The sequence below is a fragment of the Cynocephalus volans genome, chromosome 7 (assembly GCF_027409185.1).
Source record: "Cynocephalus volans isolate mCynVol1 chromosome 7, mCynVol1.pri, whole genome shotgun sequence".
Lineage (NCBI taxonomy): Eukaryota > Metazoa > Chordata > Mammalia > Dermoptera > Cynocephalidae > Cynocephalus > Cynocephalus volans.
The window spans coordinates 59,300,787-59,319,603 of record NC_084466.1 but is presented as its reverse complement, the minus strand read 5'-3'; the positions used below and the strand labels follow the sequence as shown (position 1 = coordinate 59,319,603).

The window sequence follows — 18,817 nt, the reverse complement described above, 5'->3', positions numbered from 1 at the left end:
GGAAGGACCCTGATACGCTGCCACAACTTTATACTATTATTCTTTCTCCAGCCTCCCCAAAGGGACCTATGGTGTTTTAACAGGGTAACTGCATTAGAAGGAAAGGGAAAAAAGGAAATAATAAGAAAATAATCAAATCTTTTGGGAACTACTGGATACTGGCTCTGAACTGATGCTAATTCCAGGAGATCCAAAATGTCACTGTGGTCCACCAGTCAGAGTAGGGGCTTATAGAGGTCAGGTGATGGATGAATTTTAGCTGAGGTCTATCTCACAGTGGGCCCAGTGGGTCCTAGGACCCATTGTGTGGATCTCAGTTCTGGAATGTGTAATTGGTATAGACATACTCAGCAGCTGGCAGAATCCCTACACTGGTTCCCTGACCTCTGGATCAAGGGCTATTACGGTGAGAAAGGCCAAGTGGCAGTCGCTAGAACTGCCACTACCTAGGAAATTAGTAAAACAAAAACAATACAGTATTCCTAGAGGGATTGCAGAGATTAGTGCCACCATCAAGGGCTTGAAAGATGCAGAGATGGTGATTCACATCCCCATTCAGGTCTTTTATTTGGCCAGTGCAGAATACAGATGGATCTTAGAGAATGACAGCAGATTATCAAAGTTTAACCAGGTGTTTGCTCCAGTTGAAGGTGCTGTACCAGATGTGAGCAAATTAACATATCCCTGGTACCTGGTATGCACCTGTTGATCTGGCAAATGCCTTTTTCTCCATACCTGTTGATAAGGACCAACAGAAGCAGTTTTCTTTCATCTGGCAATGCCAGCAATATACATTCACTGTCCTGCCTCAGGGGTGTATCAAATCTCCAGCCTTTTGTCACAGTTTAGTGTGCAGGGATCTTGATAGCCTGTGCCTTCCACAAGATATCACACTGGTCCAGGAGAGCCATTGGTGTAGTACCAGTTACTACTAATACTTGTTAACAGCTAATTGTCAGCATTGTACAAAATGTTCTACATGTGTTTATCTCAGTTATTCCTCACAAAACCCTTGAAGAGTAGGTTGAATTCAGAGCTGTGTGCCTACATACCCCTTGAGACACTACTCACATAAACTTTATATGAATGGCTCCTCTTTTGGGTATGTGGTGCTGTAGCCTTAGTTATATATCATTATTATATACAAATAAGGAAACCAACGCGCATGGACGAATTAAGTAACTTGCCTGTAGGCACACAGCTAGGAAGAGGAGGAGCTTGAATTTGAACCCAGGCAGCCTAACACTGCCTCTGTAAACTTATACAGTCAAGTTGTAGCCTTCTCTTTTTCAGCTCATACGTTTACACTTCAATATGAAGTAAAGAGGATGGAGGGGGAATAACTTTTAAAAGTATAGTATCAGTATGAGATGGAAATTTAAATTTGTAGTGGCTTCACTCTGTTTCAGTTCCTGGGTATTTTTTATAATATGACCATCTTACTACAGTTAGTGTAAGTGTTGAACAATTAGATTTTTCATATTATCTGTCCCCTAAATGCATGTCAGGTTCTTTATCTGGTATATAAGAAGACTAGCAGTAATATGTTCCATCACTGGAGGAAGACCAGCTGTGTTGGACTTATCTCTGATAAGATACCTTCCTAAGGCATTTTCAAGAGTATTATGAAACTATATTCAATTTTTGTCTAACATGCTGACTTTAGAAACCAAGCAGGTTACATCTGACTTCATAGTACTCTGTCTTCCTTAGAAGCATATTAGGGGCTGGCTGGTAGAATGTGGTGCTGATAACACCAACGTCCAGGGTTTGATCCCTGTACCAGCCAGCTGCCCCCCCCCCCAAAATAAAGTGGCATGGTAGGAAGATAACAGCAGCAGTGGTAGTATAGTTCTCTCTCTCTCTCTCTCTCTCTCTCTCTTTCTCTTTCTCTTTCTCTTTCTCTCTCTCTCTCTCTCTCTCTCTCTCTCTCTCTAGTTTCAGGGCACAGCACTGAAGCAGCATAGTTTTCAATTTCTCTGAATCACCACACAAAAACACAGAGCAACTAAATGTTAGATAAGAAGGTAGCCTAGGCATTATGATTTTTTTGTGATAATCTTCCCACTCCACTAATAAGCAAGAGCTAACTTTTAATAAATTCTTGAAAACTGGGAGGACCTATAGAATTGTTCAACGTTATGAAATTATTCTGTTGTTGAGCATTCTTTTATATGTTAGTACCATATTAGCCTAAGAGTGCACAGCATAATTCAATATAGAAAATGTCTCAGTATTTTTTTCTAATAGTATTTTTTTCCTGATTATAAAAACAAAACTTGTTTATTATAGAAAATTTAGAAACAAAGTATAGAAATTAAAATAAAAAATGTTTTTCTATTCCCCAGAGATACCACAAATGATATTTTGGTATGGCTTTTTAAAAATATATTAATACATTTAAATAGGGAAAATATAGTTTTGTACTTTATGTTCTCATCTTATGCTCTTTACTCACATTCAGGCCTTAGATTAAGGACATTTAGGATCCTTATGAAAGGGTTCAATGTAGAATTCATTAATATTTCAGGATTTCTTTTTCCTAGGTGGACTACATCATGCAGCCGCCCGAATTTCTGGTGACAATGTCTATAAGCATTTGAAGTATGAAGGTGGGATTCACCGAGTTCAGCGAATCCCTGAGGTGGGCCTGTCATCAAGGATGCAGCGTATTCACACAGGAACAATGTCAGTTATTGTCCTTCCTCAACCAGATGAGGTAACCTCACAGCGGGCATTGAAAACTTACTCCATGTACACAAGTATTATGCTGGAAGCCTTAGCTTCTAGGAGAATCTGTTCTTTTCATGGTAACAGATTGGACTTTATAGCCTCTGATGGGAAATCTTTACCTCTTCCCATGGTAAAGTTTGCCCCTCTTATCCATGACCAAGATGCTTTGTTTTGTTGTGTTTTATAAAATGGAAGTCACTTCTTTTCAAAATACAGAATCTACATAGCTTGTTTAATGTTGTTGCCTAAGTGTTATCTTAAGAAAAACAATGACTTTCCAGATAATATTTTAAGGTCATTGATGTAATATCTGTATGGTGTCCATATTTCTTTTTAGTTGAATACAACTGTCTTCCCTGTATTTTTCTTTTCCATAACCTTTTTTCATTTTTTAAAGTACAGAAAGTTGAAAGAATACCACAATGAAAATTTCTTAATCTTCACCTGAAGTCAACAGTTTACATTTTCTCTCATTTGCTTTATATACAAGCACTCTTCAAAAAGTTCATGGAAAGATTCGTAGTCTTTTAATTCTGTTTTTCCACAAACCTTTTGAAGTATATGTGTATATACATTTTTTTAAAGAGTTGTAAAGGATATTGCAGATGCCATAAGACTTTACCTCCCAAATCTTCCACATACATCTCTTAAGAATAAGTACATTCTCCTGCATAAGCACAATACCATTATCTATGAAAATCAACCATAATTGTGTAATATTATCTAATATCTAGTCCATTTCCCCAGTGAACCCTTAAATACTTCTATAGCTTTTTTTAAAAAACCAGAATCCAGTCAATTTTCACACACTGCAATTAATTGTTATGTCTCTCGCTCTGTAACAGTCTCCCAAATTTTTTTTAAAAACATTGGCTTTTTGAAGAGTCTAGATTCTTACAGAATATCCCACGTTCCGGATTCATCTGATTATGTTCTCATGGTACTCTTTAGCTTGTTCCTTTATCCCCTGTATTATACTGAAAGTTATATCTAAATGTTTCATGCCATTCAGGTTACACTTTTTTTTTTTTTTTGGCAGCTGGCTGGTAAGGGCATCCAAACCCTTGACCTTGGTGTTACCAGCACCACGCTCTTCTAAGTGAGCCTAACCATTCAGGTTACATGTTTCAAGCAAGAATACTTCATAGGTGCAGTGATGGTCATGTTGCATCTTATCAGAAGACACATAATGTCCAATTGTCCCACTTATAGTGAAGCTTAATTTGAGCATTTATTTAAGATGGTGACCACAAAAATATCTCCATTGTAAAAGTATATTTTTCCCTTTGCAAGTACCAAGTAACCTCTAGGTATATATATCCTGTTCCAACAACCTTTTATCTACGGTTTTAATATCAAATGGTGATCATCTCCTGAATCAGTTATTTATTTAGTTTGGGGTTGCGAGATGGTGATTTTCTGATTCTGTCATTCTTTCTACATTTATTAACTGGCTTTATTCTATAAAGAACTTTCCTCTCTGCTACCTTCTCTTCCCTCGCCCTTGCTTGCTTTCTCTTTTATTTGATCTTATTCTATAGTAACATATCAAGTTCCTCATTACAGACTCATGGATTTATAGTTTTTTTTTTTTTTTGTCTTTTTTTGTGACCGGCACTCAGCCAGTGAGTGCACCGGTCATTCCTATATAGGATCCGAACCCGCGGCGGGAGCGTTGCCGCGCTCCCAGCGCCGCACTCTCCTGAGTGCGCCACGGGCTCGGCCCTGGATTTATGTTTTAATTCAGTGAGTTATAATTATTATTCTTTTTGATGTTCAAATTGTCCCAAATTTGGCAGTAGTAGCCTTTTTTAGGGTACCCCTTTTGCCCATGTGAAATGACCCCGTCAGTCTTTGAGTCTTGCTTTCTGGTACAGTTAGATGTTCCAGGCCTGTCTTGCACTATCCTGCCTCAGATCTAGAGTCTGGTTCTTTTTAGCAGGGAATTTACCCAGAAATCAATATCTGTGTGGTAGATGTGCTTATTATTACTAGAGTTTCCTCACTTCTAGACTATTTCAGTGGACAGAGCTAGGAAATAAATTTTTTTAAATCACAGCTTCATATTATTATTACCAATTCAAATTTAACATTACAGAGGATTTTCACCCTCAACTTCTTTTTTTCTTTCTTTTTGGCAGCTGGCCAGTATGGAGATCCAAACCCTTGAATTTGGCATTGTAACACCACACTCTAAACAGTTGAGCTAACCGGCCAGACCTCAACTTCTTCTATTTTGTATTTATATCTCTTTCCACTTAGAATAAAAAATCTTTTAATTACTTTAGTATGTTTACTTATTTGCTTTATTATACAATATATAAAATAGTTTCAAAATTGCAATACTATCATTACTAATAGTAAACTACTGAGTAATGTTCAAGACTTTTGTCCTTAGAATATATCGTACCAAGAGTGCATGGTGAAAGAATATATCGTACCAAGAGTGCATGGTGAGAGCACAGTGTTCAAAGACCATCTGAAATACTTTTGTGTGTGTAGTTATGTTTTCATTATGATAATTATATTGGTTCATTTGGTTTTGTTTGTATTTAATTTTAGGATTTGATTTTTCTTTCCTTTTTTATTTAATTTTATTTTTGGTGTATGTAAACGTTTATATGATTTAAAAATCAGAGCCATAGAGTTGTCTTGCTTCCATCCTTATTCCTTCCACCCCATTCCCACCTACCCCCTTTTTGTCTTCATATTCTTGAAAATTAAATTCATTTAGTGGAACTTCACTTTTCTAAAAGAAAAAGGTCGTGTTCTGTTAATTGACATTTAGAATTCTTTGTACATTAGTAAGTCACTCTTTCTGTGTTCAGAATTTCCCCAAAGTCATTAGGTAGTTTCTGTGACATTTGGGAGAATATGACATATGATATCCACACATTTGCTGTATAACTACTTAATACTGTAACCAAAAAAAATGGGAAATTACTCTTAATCTCTTTAGTGCTTATTAAAATTTTAAGGTAAGCCAACACGGGCATATTTTTTAAAAAGCTGTATAATCTCTTTCTTCACTGTGTAATACTCATTTTAGAGGAAACATACAAAAGAACAACCAACTAAGCTTGACCCTATTATTAGTGTACTTTTCAAAGAGAAAGTCACATTTGCTATGTGTCTTTCATACAAATAAATGATAAATGTAGAACAAAATGTTTGATTTCCCCTCCAAAACAACATATGTGTAACTATTTGTGTAAATCTATATATATTCACATATATATTATATACATACAATTAGTTTTCTAAGACTGCTATAAGAAATTACCACAAACTTGGTGGCTTAAGAAACAACAGAAATTGAGCTGGCCAGTTAGTTCAGTTGGTTAGACACCAGAGTCAAGGGTTCAGATCCCTGTACTGGCCAACCACCAAAAAGAAAAAAAAAAGAAACAGAAAGTTTATTCTCTCACAGTTCTAGAGGCCAGAAGTCCAAAATCAAGTTGTCTGTAGGGCCGTGCTCTATCTGATGGCTCATATCCCTTTGCATCTTCCAGCTTCTGATGGCTCCAGATATTCCTTGGCTTGAAGCTGTTCAACTCTAGTCTCTGCCTCTGAATTCACATGATGGTCTTCTCTCTCCTCTGGTTGGCTCTTATAAGGACACTTAACACTGGATATAGGGCGTATCCAGATTATCCAGGATGATCTCCTCTTAACTCAATTACATCTGCAAAGACCCTTTTTCCATACAAGGTTCCAGGAGTTAGAACATGAACATATCTTTTTGGGGCCAACACTCAACCCACTAATAAATGCATGCACATACACACACACACAATTGCTTTTCATTATTCACAGTAATTATGTTCTATAAATTTGCAACAAACACTGATTTAACAAATACTGAACCACAAAGTAGCAGTGGTTCAGTATTCACTAAATCAGTATACACGCACGCACGTACACACACACATTATAATCTCAAATCCTAAAAACAACCTATCCTGATAGATTTTATTTTATTTATTTTACAAAAGAGAAAACAAGGCCCAGATGTGTCAAGTGACTTGCCCAAGGCAGCCCCACTAACGGGTGCCAGAGCTGGGATTCAAACCCTGTCCATGGGCCGGCCCGTGGCTCACTCGGGAGAGTGCGGTGCTGATAGCACCAGGGCCACGGGTTCGGATCCCATATAGGGATGGCCGGTTAGCTCACTGGGTGAGCGTGGTGCTGACAACACCAAGTCAAGGGTTAAGATCCCCTTACTGGTCATCTTTTTAAAAACAAAACAAAACAAAAAAAAACACCCTGTCCAACTGGCCCTAGAGCTGGAGCTTCTTGCATTGCCCTGCCCTATCGGTCTCTGTCCTCTAGTCATCTCTGTGAGAGCTAAAACCAGAAAGCAGAGTGTCTCCTTGTCTGACTTCAGCTGGGAATGTGTGAATGTAGAGCAATTCAAATTTTTGCTGCTCTGTAAATGACTGCAATGACTGTATGTCTGCAAATGACTGTGAAAGTGCCAAAATCAATATTTTGGGGATACAAATAAATTTTAGTGCGTAGCTGAATTTGCAAATAGGGATTTGGTAATAATGAGAATCAGCAATATATACATATATTTTTGTATGTATTTTGTGTGTTATATGTATGTAATTGTGGAATGATGGAGGATGAAACTTTTGAAAGATTATATAACTGATCTCATAATATCCTGTCAGTGTTAAAAAATAGCATCCCTTTGGAATAGGGAGTTAATGGTTCTTTCTTTGGTGTAAGTTCTTTTAGTTTAACGGCTGTAACTTATCTTAACACAAAATAGCACAGTTTATTTTTAAAATCCTGGAATAAATTTAGTAGTAAAGTGTTGATTGATTGTAGAATTTACTTATGCTGTACTTTTGTTCTAGGTAGATGTGAAAGTGGACCCCAAGGATTTGCGAATAGATACATTTCGAGCCAAAGGAGCAGGCGGGCAGCATGTTAATACAACGGATAGTGCTGTCAGACTTGTCCATATCCCCACAGGTAAGCAAGTCCCTTGGCCTTTGTATTTTTAACCTTTTTTCACATCTTATAAAACTATTCAGCACTTGGAAGGAAATAGTTCTATGTCAGTGTCTGGTTCCTTACACAAACCTTTTAAAGGTGTGACTGTGGTTGTGGACCTGAGGTCCCTATTTGTGTTCATATTCCTCTTCTGTTTGGTAAAGATACCTCTCTCAAAAGATGCAGTTGGTGAGCAGACCTATTTAGAGAAGCTGCCCAGGTATTCTGGACAGGGGTGAGCAGCCAGAGGTGCTCTAGCCTAAATACAAAAAAGCACAGAAGCAGTATTAGAAATGCCACTGCTATGGATCTCTGTCACCTTGTAGATCGACTGCTATTTCATTAGGCCCTGCTGCATCGATGCTGTTGTTTTGAATATTGGTAATTTTTGTATACTGTGAGATAGTTTTACAGTCCTTAATGTGATTTTATTTTATTTTATTTATTTATTTATTTTTTTGACTTTTTCGTGACTGGCACTCAGCCAGTGAGTGCACTGGCCATTCCTGTATAGGATCCGAACCCGCGGCGGGAGCGTCGCCGTGCTCCCAGCGCAGCACTCTCCCGAGTGCGCCACAGGCTCGGCCCTTTAATTTGATTTTAAATATTTCTATCATTTTCTGATTTAGAAGATTTTTTTTTTCATTTCTTTTTTTCTTTTTTTTTTGGCAGCTGGCCAATATGGATATCTGAACCCTTGACCTTGGTGTTACCAGTAGGACTGGTTACCACTTGGACATTAACCAGGTGAACTAACCAGCTAGCCCCATTTCTTTTTTTTTTTTTCTTGGCAGTTGGCCAATACGGAGATTCGAACCCTTGACTTTGGTGTTATAACATGTGCTCTAACCAACTGAGCTAACTGGCCGTCCCGTTTCTTTTTTTTTTTTTTTTGGTTAATTTTTACATTACATTTATATAGTTTTTAAGTCTAATGTTAATGTATAACAAAAAACAACAGCTCCCTGGACCTCTTCTGAGGCACTCGTACTTACCCAGCTGTGTCCTGCCCAGCTGTGGCCATTAGGCACCCATGCTATGCCACGCTATGCTATAGCCAGGACTCCCACCCGGATGTCATACAGACCCAGCTGCAGCTGCAGCCCGGCATTTTCCCACACTGCAGTTGTCACAGACTGCTATAACAGAATTTTACCACCCTGTTTCTGTTTCTCTCTTGCTGTAATTTTCCACCCTGAGACAAAGTCATAACCACATAAGAGCATAAGATCACCCCCCTTGCCCAGTTACAAAAACCCAGAAATGCTGTAATATAAAAATAACAGCCCTGTTGCATTCGGGGCTTAGCTTTTGTGACTTTAGTCTGCTGAGCTAATGCTGGCATATCAATAAACTCTGTTTCCTGTTTTAAGCCTTGGTGTTTCCTGCCTCTCCCTGCGAGTTCACAGTAACTCACTGCAACACTTCCTTCTCTCCCTCTCTCTCTTCCTTGACCCTAAATTCCCATTTCCTAAAGGCAACCACTTTAAATTCTTTTAGCTATTTTTTCTGGTAATTCCCTCAGTTATTTCTAAATAGTAGGCAAATAGTGCTCTTCTAACCAACTAATTATAGAGATTATTTATTTGCTTCTTGATGTGGTAGATGAGAATTTTGGCTCTTATATACCCTCTTTTCCTTTTCTAAGTATTTGTATTTTGCCAAAATTAATCTTCACTGTTTTCATATAATGAACAAGTAAATAGTGTTGGCTGCTGAACCAAGTAGTATACTATGATTTTATTTCCTAGAGTTAATAATTACCTCATTGTTTTTTCATTTGCTTACTTTTCTTTGACTCTGAGTCTTCCTACATCTTCCAAAAGCTCTGTAAAATGAAACTAATCCATCTTCTACAAGGCCAATGCTTTTTGGAGACAGAACATTCCATCAGCTTGCTGCAGTCTGGTCTAGTTGCTCTCTAGAGAACTGCATAGATGTTATCCTAGTCACCAGTGATAGAGGAATTCCCTTTATCTCTATTCTGTGTTGGATCCTCCTGTTTCTTGGATTCCATATCATCTCTTAATTTACTCCCTTATTTTAGTGAAGTGCATCTTTAAGTGGCTTTCTGACAAGATGCATGAGATGTAAATATTTTGGGACTTTATGTATCTGAAAATAGCTTTACTCTAACCTCTCATTTCATTGATTATTCAGTGGTCATTCATTAGTTAGAAATCATTTCCACTTGGAACATTGAAGGCTTTTTTCATTTATTATATTTGTTGCTTTCAATTTGGAGGCTTATGCCTTTCAGTTCTGAAATATTTTCTTCAATAATTTCTTAGTCAATGTTTTCTTTGTTCTTCCTGGAATTTCTGATAGTCAGATATTAGACCTCTTGGATTTGTTATTTAATTTTCTCCCTTTTTTTTCACGTTGTCTATCACTTTGTCTTTTGGTTCTTTTTCCAACCCTTTACTGATTTTTAAAATCTATTCTTAAAAAACTTTCAAAAACTCTTGTTCTCAGAAGTATCCCTTTTTTATAGCATTCTTTTCTTATTTTGTTGGTTTATTTCTTCTTTTATTGCTTAAGGATGTTAATCTTAGTATCCCTGAAGTTTTTTTCTACTTTCTGCAATATCTCTTTCCTCACAGTTCATGTTTTGTTTGTTTCAGTCTTATTTTTATGTTGGAAATGTTCAGGAATCCTTCACTGGCTGTACACAGTTAACAGTGAGTTTCTAAAAGCTGTTGAGCTGGCTGGATAGCTCAGTTGGTTAGAGTGTGGCATTGATAACACCAAAGTCCAGGGTTCGATCCCTGTACTAGCCAGCCACCAAAAATAAGAACAAAACAAAACAAAATTGGGGCTGGCTGGTTAGCTCACTTGGGAGAGCATAGTGCTGATAACACCAAGGCCAATGGTTCGAATCCCTGTACTGGTCAGCTGCCAAAAACAAAAACAAAAAATTTTAAAAATTAAAGCTCTGAGTACATTTATTCACATATCCACTAGTAAGTTTCACTGTAGGGCAGTTAGACAATTAATCAGCTTTTTTATTAGGGATTTCCAAATGTCAGGGTTTATAAATCTTTTCTCTTGGATAGTTTGTTTTCTCCTAAGAAGGATCCTGCAGGAAATACCTGAGAGTAAGGTTAAGGTCTCACTGTTCAATAAGCAGCGTTTTACTTAACCCTCTTGTTTTCAGTCCCATGCCCACACTTGCTCTCCTTTGTACCTAGTCCCAAATCTGGAACTTTCTTGATTTAACTCCCCAAAGACTGTGCTTCCCATCTCCTGCAGATTGAGGGAGGGGACTTGAGGATCTACTTGTTATATAGACTTTCTGTTTTAAGCCCTAAGATCCTCACCCATCACTTCTGAAATACCTGGTGCTTCAATTCCTGAGCCTTTCTGGCCCTCAGCAGGGCATATTGACTGGTTTCTGATCAGCATCTCCCTCTACAGGGAGTTTGGTTTCACCATCCTTCCCTCTTCTAAGTCATTTACCATTCTTCTATTCACTTTCTGTCTTTATATGTTGTTTTATTTCAGAGGGAGTTTGTGTTTGTTTCTTTTTCTTGTTTTAGTGTGATTTTTAAAAAGAAAGGCCATCATGTAATCAGATGTCACTTTTAAATTTTAAATTCATTTTTGACCAATTATGATTGCTTGTACTGTTTATAATAGCAAAAGTTAAAACAACCTAAATATCCCAAAATAGGATAATTTTATAGTTTCTCTTAAGTTTTCAATATTTATTGATTTGTATTCCATAAGAAACTGTAAAAAAAAAACTTAAAATATATACCTGAGAAAGAACATAAAACATTTATAATGATACCTGGTAACCATTGTTGATATATATCTTTGCTGTACAAGGATACTTCAAAAAGTTTGTGGAAAAATAGAATTAAAAGATAATACGAATCTCTCCACAGACTTTTTGAAGTACTTTCAAATTCTTTTCTATGCATACATAAATATATCATTTTTCACCAAAAACGAGGATGTGCTTTTTGTAGGTTATCGTAATTTCCTTAAGTGACTTACAAATTGTCAAATACTTAGTGTGTTTCACCCTGTATTGTTGAGTATTGTTCTATATTATAAGAAGTCCAGAATAGTAATAATTAGCTTAAGATAAATTTAAAATTAAAATGAGGGGAAAAAAATAGGGTAAAATATGATCAAAGTTCTGACAAAATGTATTAAAGTACTTTAAAACATATCAAAGGATTATAAAACCATCCTGTGCAGCAATAAATTGCTGACTTTACAAAAAGTGACTTATCATTGTATTGTTAAACTTACTTGAGCCAAATTACTATTTAGCCACTTAGATCTGGTTCTTTGGTTTAAAAGAGGCCTTTTGCCCTTAAACCTTCTCTTTAGGGAAGGCATGTTAAGATCTACTAACTTTTATGAATCCATGAAGTTATGAGCAAGTGATTTCTTGAGTCTACTTCATATTTTGACACTTGCCATGGTTTTATCATGTACTTCAAAGACAATTGCCTTTCTTCCATTTTGTCCATCCTTTCTTCCATACCGAGATCCTTAGAATGGGAACTATGTCTCTGCTAGAATTCAGAATGAGAACTGTAGGTCATTCCTCTGTTTTCTCCATGCCACAGACTCTGAAGGATTAATTTTTTCTAACCTACTGCTTCTAGAGAACTCCATTTTCTACCACTGAAAGAGTAGTACGTATGGTTACTCTATGTACACAGTAGTACATAGAGTAACCACAGTAGTACATATGGTTAAATGTGTATATGGGGAAAAATTACTTTTTTTGGAGAAATTTATCAAAAGAAAGATGAGAACAAATGAATATTTTGTGCTTTATTAAAGCAGGCTTTTTATTTAGTTCGTTACCAGTTGGTGAAGGAAAATGGGCCTCTGTAAGTTTTACACTTCCTTTCTTCATAATAGATTATTGATAACACCTAAATCTTCCAAGTCAGGTTTAATCTTTTACATCAGCTTGCACTTTTAAGGTTAAGGGATTTTTATTTATCTTTTGATTATGTATAACTTATTTCATCTGATATAAGAACCCATCAATTGAAAGACATCTATTTTTTACTACTATGAAGAAATTTTTGAGAACTGCTGATAAAGCTGTGACATGACAATGTTTGAAAGATGCCTTACAATTCCAGATGTTAAAAAAGTTTTAAGTGGACTTTTTCGAATCAAAATACAGTATTTTTGGATCCAAACAAGATGGCGGAATAGACAGTCCGCAGCGTCACTCTCTCCCACAAATCAACCAAATTTACAATTATAAAAATGTAACATCAGCCAAGCCGGGGCCGCTAGAGCTCAGGGGAAGAGGAGGAAAGACCTACGGAGTTCATGAAGGCAGGAGAAACCATGATGAGAGAAAGAAAAAGCTGCTCTGAGCATTTCGGGCCACGGCTGCTTTAAGGCTTGAGCTGCTGAGCGCATGGAGCAGGAGCCGGCAGACACCACAGCTGTGCGCTTCAGATGGAATTACTTGGAGGCAGCAGGAGAGAAGAGGGCCTTAGCGGCGGCCCCCAGGACAACAAGACCACTAATGGGGTTCACATGGACCCACACAGGAGTGAGGAGCCAGAACAACTGAAAAAAGGGAGCCACTCAGAGGCCAGTGAGTCATCACAAGGGACCGGTGCAGGGCCCCTCCCATGGGAAGTGTTTGCAGCATGGGCGGTGAGAGAGACAGGCCCAGAGGGAGAATACTGAGACACAGCAGGGACAGCTGATCTGCACAGGACCACTCAGAGCAGAATGGTCAGGAATGCAGAATTGCATGGGGTGCAGTCTGATGAAAAAACTCAGGCCCAGATCAGAGATTCTATAGAACACAGATCCACCAGGTCTCTGGAGAGCCGGAAGTACCTATAAGGTCAACCATTAAACCCTGAACTGCACAATAAGCCTTTCCTAGGGAAACAGCAGCAAAGTAGCAATTTAAACAACCACACAGCTCAAGTACTGGTTCCCACAGGAAGTTCCCCCATGTTAGAAGCAAAGGACAAAAAATTAATTCTGGCCCAGGCACACCACCAGCACCTGGGGGCCTGCCTGGAAACTGGAGGCTTAGATCTGGGGACCAGACCCCACTCCCACCTCCAGGCAACCTGCACCAGTGCCTCGGGGCCAGCTTGGGGACCTGAAGCATGGAGAAGGGGACTGGACCCCCCTCCCACAACCAGGCACACCACGCCAGCACCTCAGGGCCCGCCCAGCCCAGAGGCATGCAGAAGGGGACTGGACCCTCCTCCCACACCAGGTACAAAACTCCAGCACCTCGGGGCCCACCTGAGTACCCAAGGCATGGAGAAGGGGACCAAACCCTCCTCCCACAACCAGGCACACTGTGCCAGTACCTCAGGGCCTGCCCGGGGACCTGGGACATGGAGAAAGGGACTGGACCCCTCTCCCACAACCAGGCACATGGTGCCAGTGCCTTGGGGCCTGCCCAGGGACCAGAGGCAAGGAGAAGGGGACCAAACACACCCCACAACCAGGCATAATGCTAGTGCCAAGGAGCATGCCAAAAACAGCACCTCCACGTGGGTGGCCCACCACAGCCACCACAATAACCATGGCTGCTGCAAAAGCGGCTAGTCACCACAGCCACCATGCAGATGGTCCGCCAACCACTGGAGTGCATTCATACAAGAGTCACCAGCAGAGACAAAGAAAAAAAGAGTATATCTCTTTCCACAAAACCCATTTCAGAGTGACAGAAGCATCTGCTCTATGATAATATTGGGGGACCTGATCACATCTCTCAGCACTGGACAGATCTTCTAGGCAAGTTAACAGAGTAACCATTATTCTTTCAGAAGGAGAGAAGAAATCTAGGGCAATTAGAGGGGGGAGGGGGAGGAAGTGGGGGAAGGGGAGAAGTTGGACAAGGGGCATAAAAAATAATTACGATTTGTAACAATATATATGCTAGTAATATTGATTTAAACAACATATCTCAATGTTCAACCCCAAAAATATGTATAATCGATTTTGATTCAATAAATAAAATAAATTTTTTTAAAAATACAGTATTTTTGTTCTCATTCATAACAGCAAATCTTTTAAATAATATATTTAGTTATTCAGCACATATATAATAAATACCCACTTTGTACAAGCCTGTTGTTACCTAGAATTTAGAATCTTCCTGTAGAGAGTTGAAACAACACTGATAAAAATTCCTTTTACAGTTCTTTTTACAGTTCTTTAACAACCCCCTACTTCCTTATTTCAGTAGCTCTTCTATTATTCAGTATACCTTCCTCCCTCCTCCAAATCCTTTATTCTTGAGGGAGTACTTATGATTAAATAGATTCCTCTGTAGAAAGTATATTAAAATATATAGTCAAGTGATTCCCTTAGGAATTACTGAGCTGGTAAGTACTCATGAAAATCTGGCCATCTTGAAATGGGAGTTTCCATATTCTTTTGGTTGGTGAAAAGAAGATACCACATTAAAAAGAGTTCCAGGCAGATGCCTGGAAGATGGAGGCAAGTCAATGGCCCCAATGCAACCACATCACTGCAATAAAGCAGTTAAGAAATGAGTTTAAACTTATAAGTAAAACCTTGGTGTCCTACTAAAAGTATTAGGAAGTATAAATTGTAGCTTATTTAGACAGGGAGAAAATATAGTTTGGAGAGTAGAAAGAATGTTACAGAAATTTTTTAAATCTCCAGCAAAATATTTACCACCATATCAGTGCAGCTGGCTAAGCTAATAGAGTGTGTGTGTGTGTGTGTGTGTGTGTGTGTGTGTGTGTGTGTGTGTGTGTGTGTGTGTGTGTGTGTGTGTGTGTGTGTGTGTGTGTGTGTGTGTGAGTGTGTGTGTGTGTGTGTGTGTGTGTGTGTGTGTATGTGTGTGTGTTAAAAACAGAAAGAAAAACACCTTTCTTCTCTAGGAGCAGAATTGGACACACACCTTCAGAGTGGTAGCTGCAAAATTAAGAACAGCACAGCCTGTAGTCTCAAGGGTCACCATTTCAGGGCTAGATTTGGTTGAGGAACTAGGCTACATGGTGGGCCAAACCCACACAAATCCAGAAGTTGGCCAGAAACATGTATTGATTAGCTCAATTTAGAACCCAGGCAACTCAGAAACAGTTTCACTATAAACTGTTTCTTTTAAAGACTTTGAATAGCTTCTTTCCATTGGTTTCTTTATATAAAGTTTTTTTTTTAAAGATGACCGGTAAGGGGATCTTAACCCTTGACTTGGTGTTGTCAGCACCATGCTCTCCGAAGTGAGCGAACCGGCAATCGCTATATAGGGATCTTAACCCGTGGCCTTGGCATATCAGCACCACACTCTCCCAAGTGAGCCGCCAGCCTTTTGGCCCTTAAAGTTATTCTTAAAACATCAGCTGTGTAGGTATTTGTGACTTAAAGGGGAATGGCTGGATTCTTGAGTTCCAGAGAATGAAGCAGCACTGCCTTGGGGGTGGCAGTAATTTACTCTTTGTTGAGCTGCAGAGATAATCTGGATGAGCTAGGAGGGGAGAGGCAGAGGTCGGGGAATGAAAGTATGTATAACCATCTGCAGATGTTGCTGCTTTCAGTCTTCCCCTCTGAAATACCTCATTTAGACATCAGAATCTAAACCATAATCTACAGCTATTATCATCATAACCCAGGTACAGTTTCTGAAGTGTACTAAATCTAAAATGTTTTTATCTTTTTTGATCTTTTCCTATTAACCTTTCTCTTTTAAAATCTTCCTCAGTTCTATCTTAATCTGGCCTGTGGAGGCTACAATTTACTTCTAATCCCTGTTACTTTTCAGGGCTTGTAGTAGAATGCCAACAAGAACGATCACAGATAAAAAATAAAGAAATAGCACTGCGTGTGTTGAGAGCCAGACTCTACCAGCAGATCATTGAGAAAGACAAGTGTCAACAACAGAGCACTAGAAAACTGCAGGTAAGATTTATTTAGTGTAGTAGTTTAATAACTGTACAAAAGTTATTTTATATAGAAAGTGTAGTGTTCTTGTTCAAATAAAAATGTCTTGAGCACCGGGAAACGTGTTCGTTTGTTAATAAGCAGTAACTTAAATGCATATGGACTGATGAATTATGGCTAAACTTGGGCATGCCAGTTTGCAAATGTGTGGATGAGAGATGTGTAAACTAAAAATGATTTCCCAATTATTTCCCCCCATTGTTTATATCATAACTGTCTTAAAAGGAAATTAGTTTAAAAGGCAAAATAATTCTTTGGAAGTTAAAAGATTTTCAGTTTTTTATTTAAAAACCTATGCTTTTATTATAACTCTATGTGGGATCAAAAATAAAAGGAACCACTAAAAACTGGGAATAGTGGTTGCTACTGATGGAGTCTTGGGACAAGGAATAGAAGGGAGATTTATTTTTCACTATATACCCTTTGGTAATTTTTGATTTATTTATATTTGATTATTGAAATTCATAAATAGATAAATTCTAAGCAAAATGAATAAATGTTATTGTTTTAAGTAAACAAAATTGTTTAATTTAAATTCTAAAATAAGTAAAGTTTGTCTTTGAAAGAAGCTGGAAGGAAAAATGGAACACAGAAATAGCTATGCTTTTGTGTTACTTCAGATAGGTGTGTTATGGTAAATTAAATTTGAAAGATGTTGTGGGCTTTTAGGATACTAAATTTGTATAAACCTAAATATAAATTCTTCTTTTCCCTAGATGTGTCCTAGTCTTTTCACACTTTAGTCCTTTAAGCTGTCTTTACCCACATTCTAACTTGCAAATAGTAAAAGTGGCAAGATAAATAATATGAGTGTACTTTTAAAAGTTTGTGGAAAAATAGAATTAAAAGGTAATACGGGTCTGGCCTGTGGCTCACTCTGGAGAGTGTGGTGCTTATAACACCAAGGCCACGGGTTCAGATCCCATATAGGGATGGCCGGTTAGCTCACTGGGTAAGCGTGGTGCTGACAACACCAAGTCAAGGGTTAAGATCCCCTTACCGGTCATCTTTTTTAAAAAGAAAAAAAAAAAGAAAAAGGTAATATGAATCTTTCCATGAGCTTTTTGAAGTATGCACATATATTAATACTCTATTTGTGGTGATTCCTGCTTGTGGAACAGCATCAGTATGTATATTTGCAGATAAGAACGCTCATTTACATGCATTACTTCTTGGCAAATAAGTGATAATATAAACACTATGGACTCTGCCACATTTGAATTAATGAAAGACACTGGAGTTTAACTTGCCATTTGACATTTTGGCACCAAAGGTTCCACATAAGTATTCAAGATTGGTCTTATGCAAATTGTTGTGTGTATGTCTTTAACTAATATGTACAGTGGCTTTTATATTATGGCATGTTCTCAGCCCTGGCTCCACTTATCCCTAAAGAGCTTTGTAGATGCCCAGGCCCCACCCCCAGTGATTCTGTTGCAATTGATTTGGAGTGGGGTCCTGGCCATTAATATGGTGCTCTGGAATGGTAGTTTCCAAACCTGACCAATTATCAGAATGGTTGGCCTGGGGAATGTCTTCAAAATACATAATTCCTGATGCAGTCTATCTGAGGTTGGGCTTAGGAATCTGTAAGTTTTAAATTCTCCTGATGAATAGGAGTTTAGTTTCATTTTGCTTTCCTTAGGATTTAAGAAAATGGTAGAAATCTTTTTCGAAATCTTTAAAAGTGAAAGTAAGCTGGCTGGTTAGCTCAGCTGGTTAAAGCGTGGTGCTGATAACACCAAGGTCCGGAGTTCAATCCCTATACCAGCCAGCAAAAAACCAAAATAAAATAATAAATAAAATTTAAAAAATCATTTTTTTTTAAAGTGAAAGCAATTGAGAGAGTGTGCGGTGTATATCATATGTTGGGCAGGTAGGGGAGATAAGCAGACTAAGACAAATACAAATAACCATAGCATGAGGTGAACTATGGTATCTAGTGTAAGGGGTTTCAATGAAGGAAGAGAACATATTTTAATTGCTTGGAAAAGAAAGGCAGAGATGATAGGAGAGTGTTAGGAAGGGGCATCCTTTGATAAGATGTTTTTAGTAGAGTTAACAGACACACACATAATAATGATATGGCATAATAAGTGGTATTATAGAGGTGCACATAATTTTCAGAAATAACATTTAGAAG

General features: G+C 38.1%; 1 protein-coding gene across 6 annotated transcripts in view; it reads left to right on the top strand.

Moving 5' to 3' along the window:
* The window catches only part of MTRF1 (mitochondrial translation release factor 1), a 63,341-nt gene that overhangs the window by 34,084 nt on the left and 10,440 nt on the right, over positions 1-18,817 (top strand). For 5 of the 6 annotated variants that reach the window (XM_063102600.1, XM_063102603.1, XM_063102604.1 and 2 more), the window contains exons 6-8: positions 2,547-2,719; positions 7,599-7,716; positions 16,496-16,632. In XM_063102600.1, coding sequence (XP_062958670.1) covers positions 2,547-2,719; positions 7,599-7,716; positions 16,496-16,632 — 428 coding nt within the window. The remainder of the gene's footprint in view (positions 1-2,546; positions 2,720-7,598; positions 7,717-16,495; positions 16,633-18,817) is intronic. The other variant, XM_063102605.1, reaches the window with a different exon arrangement.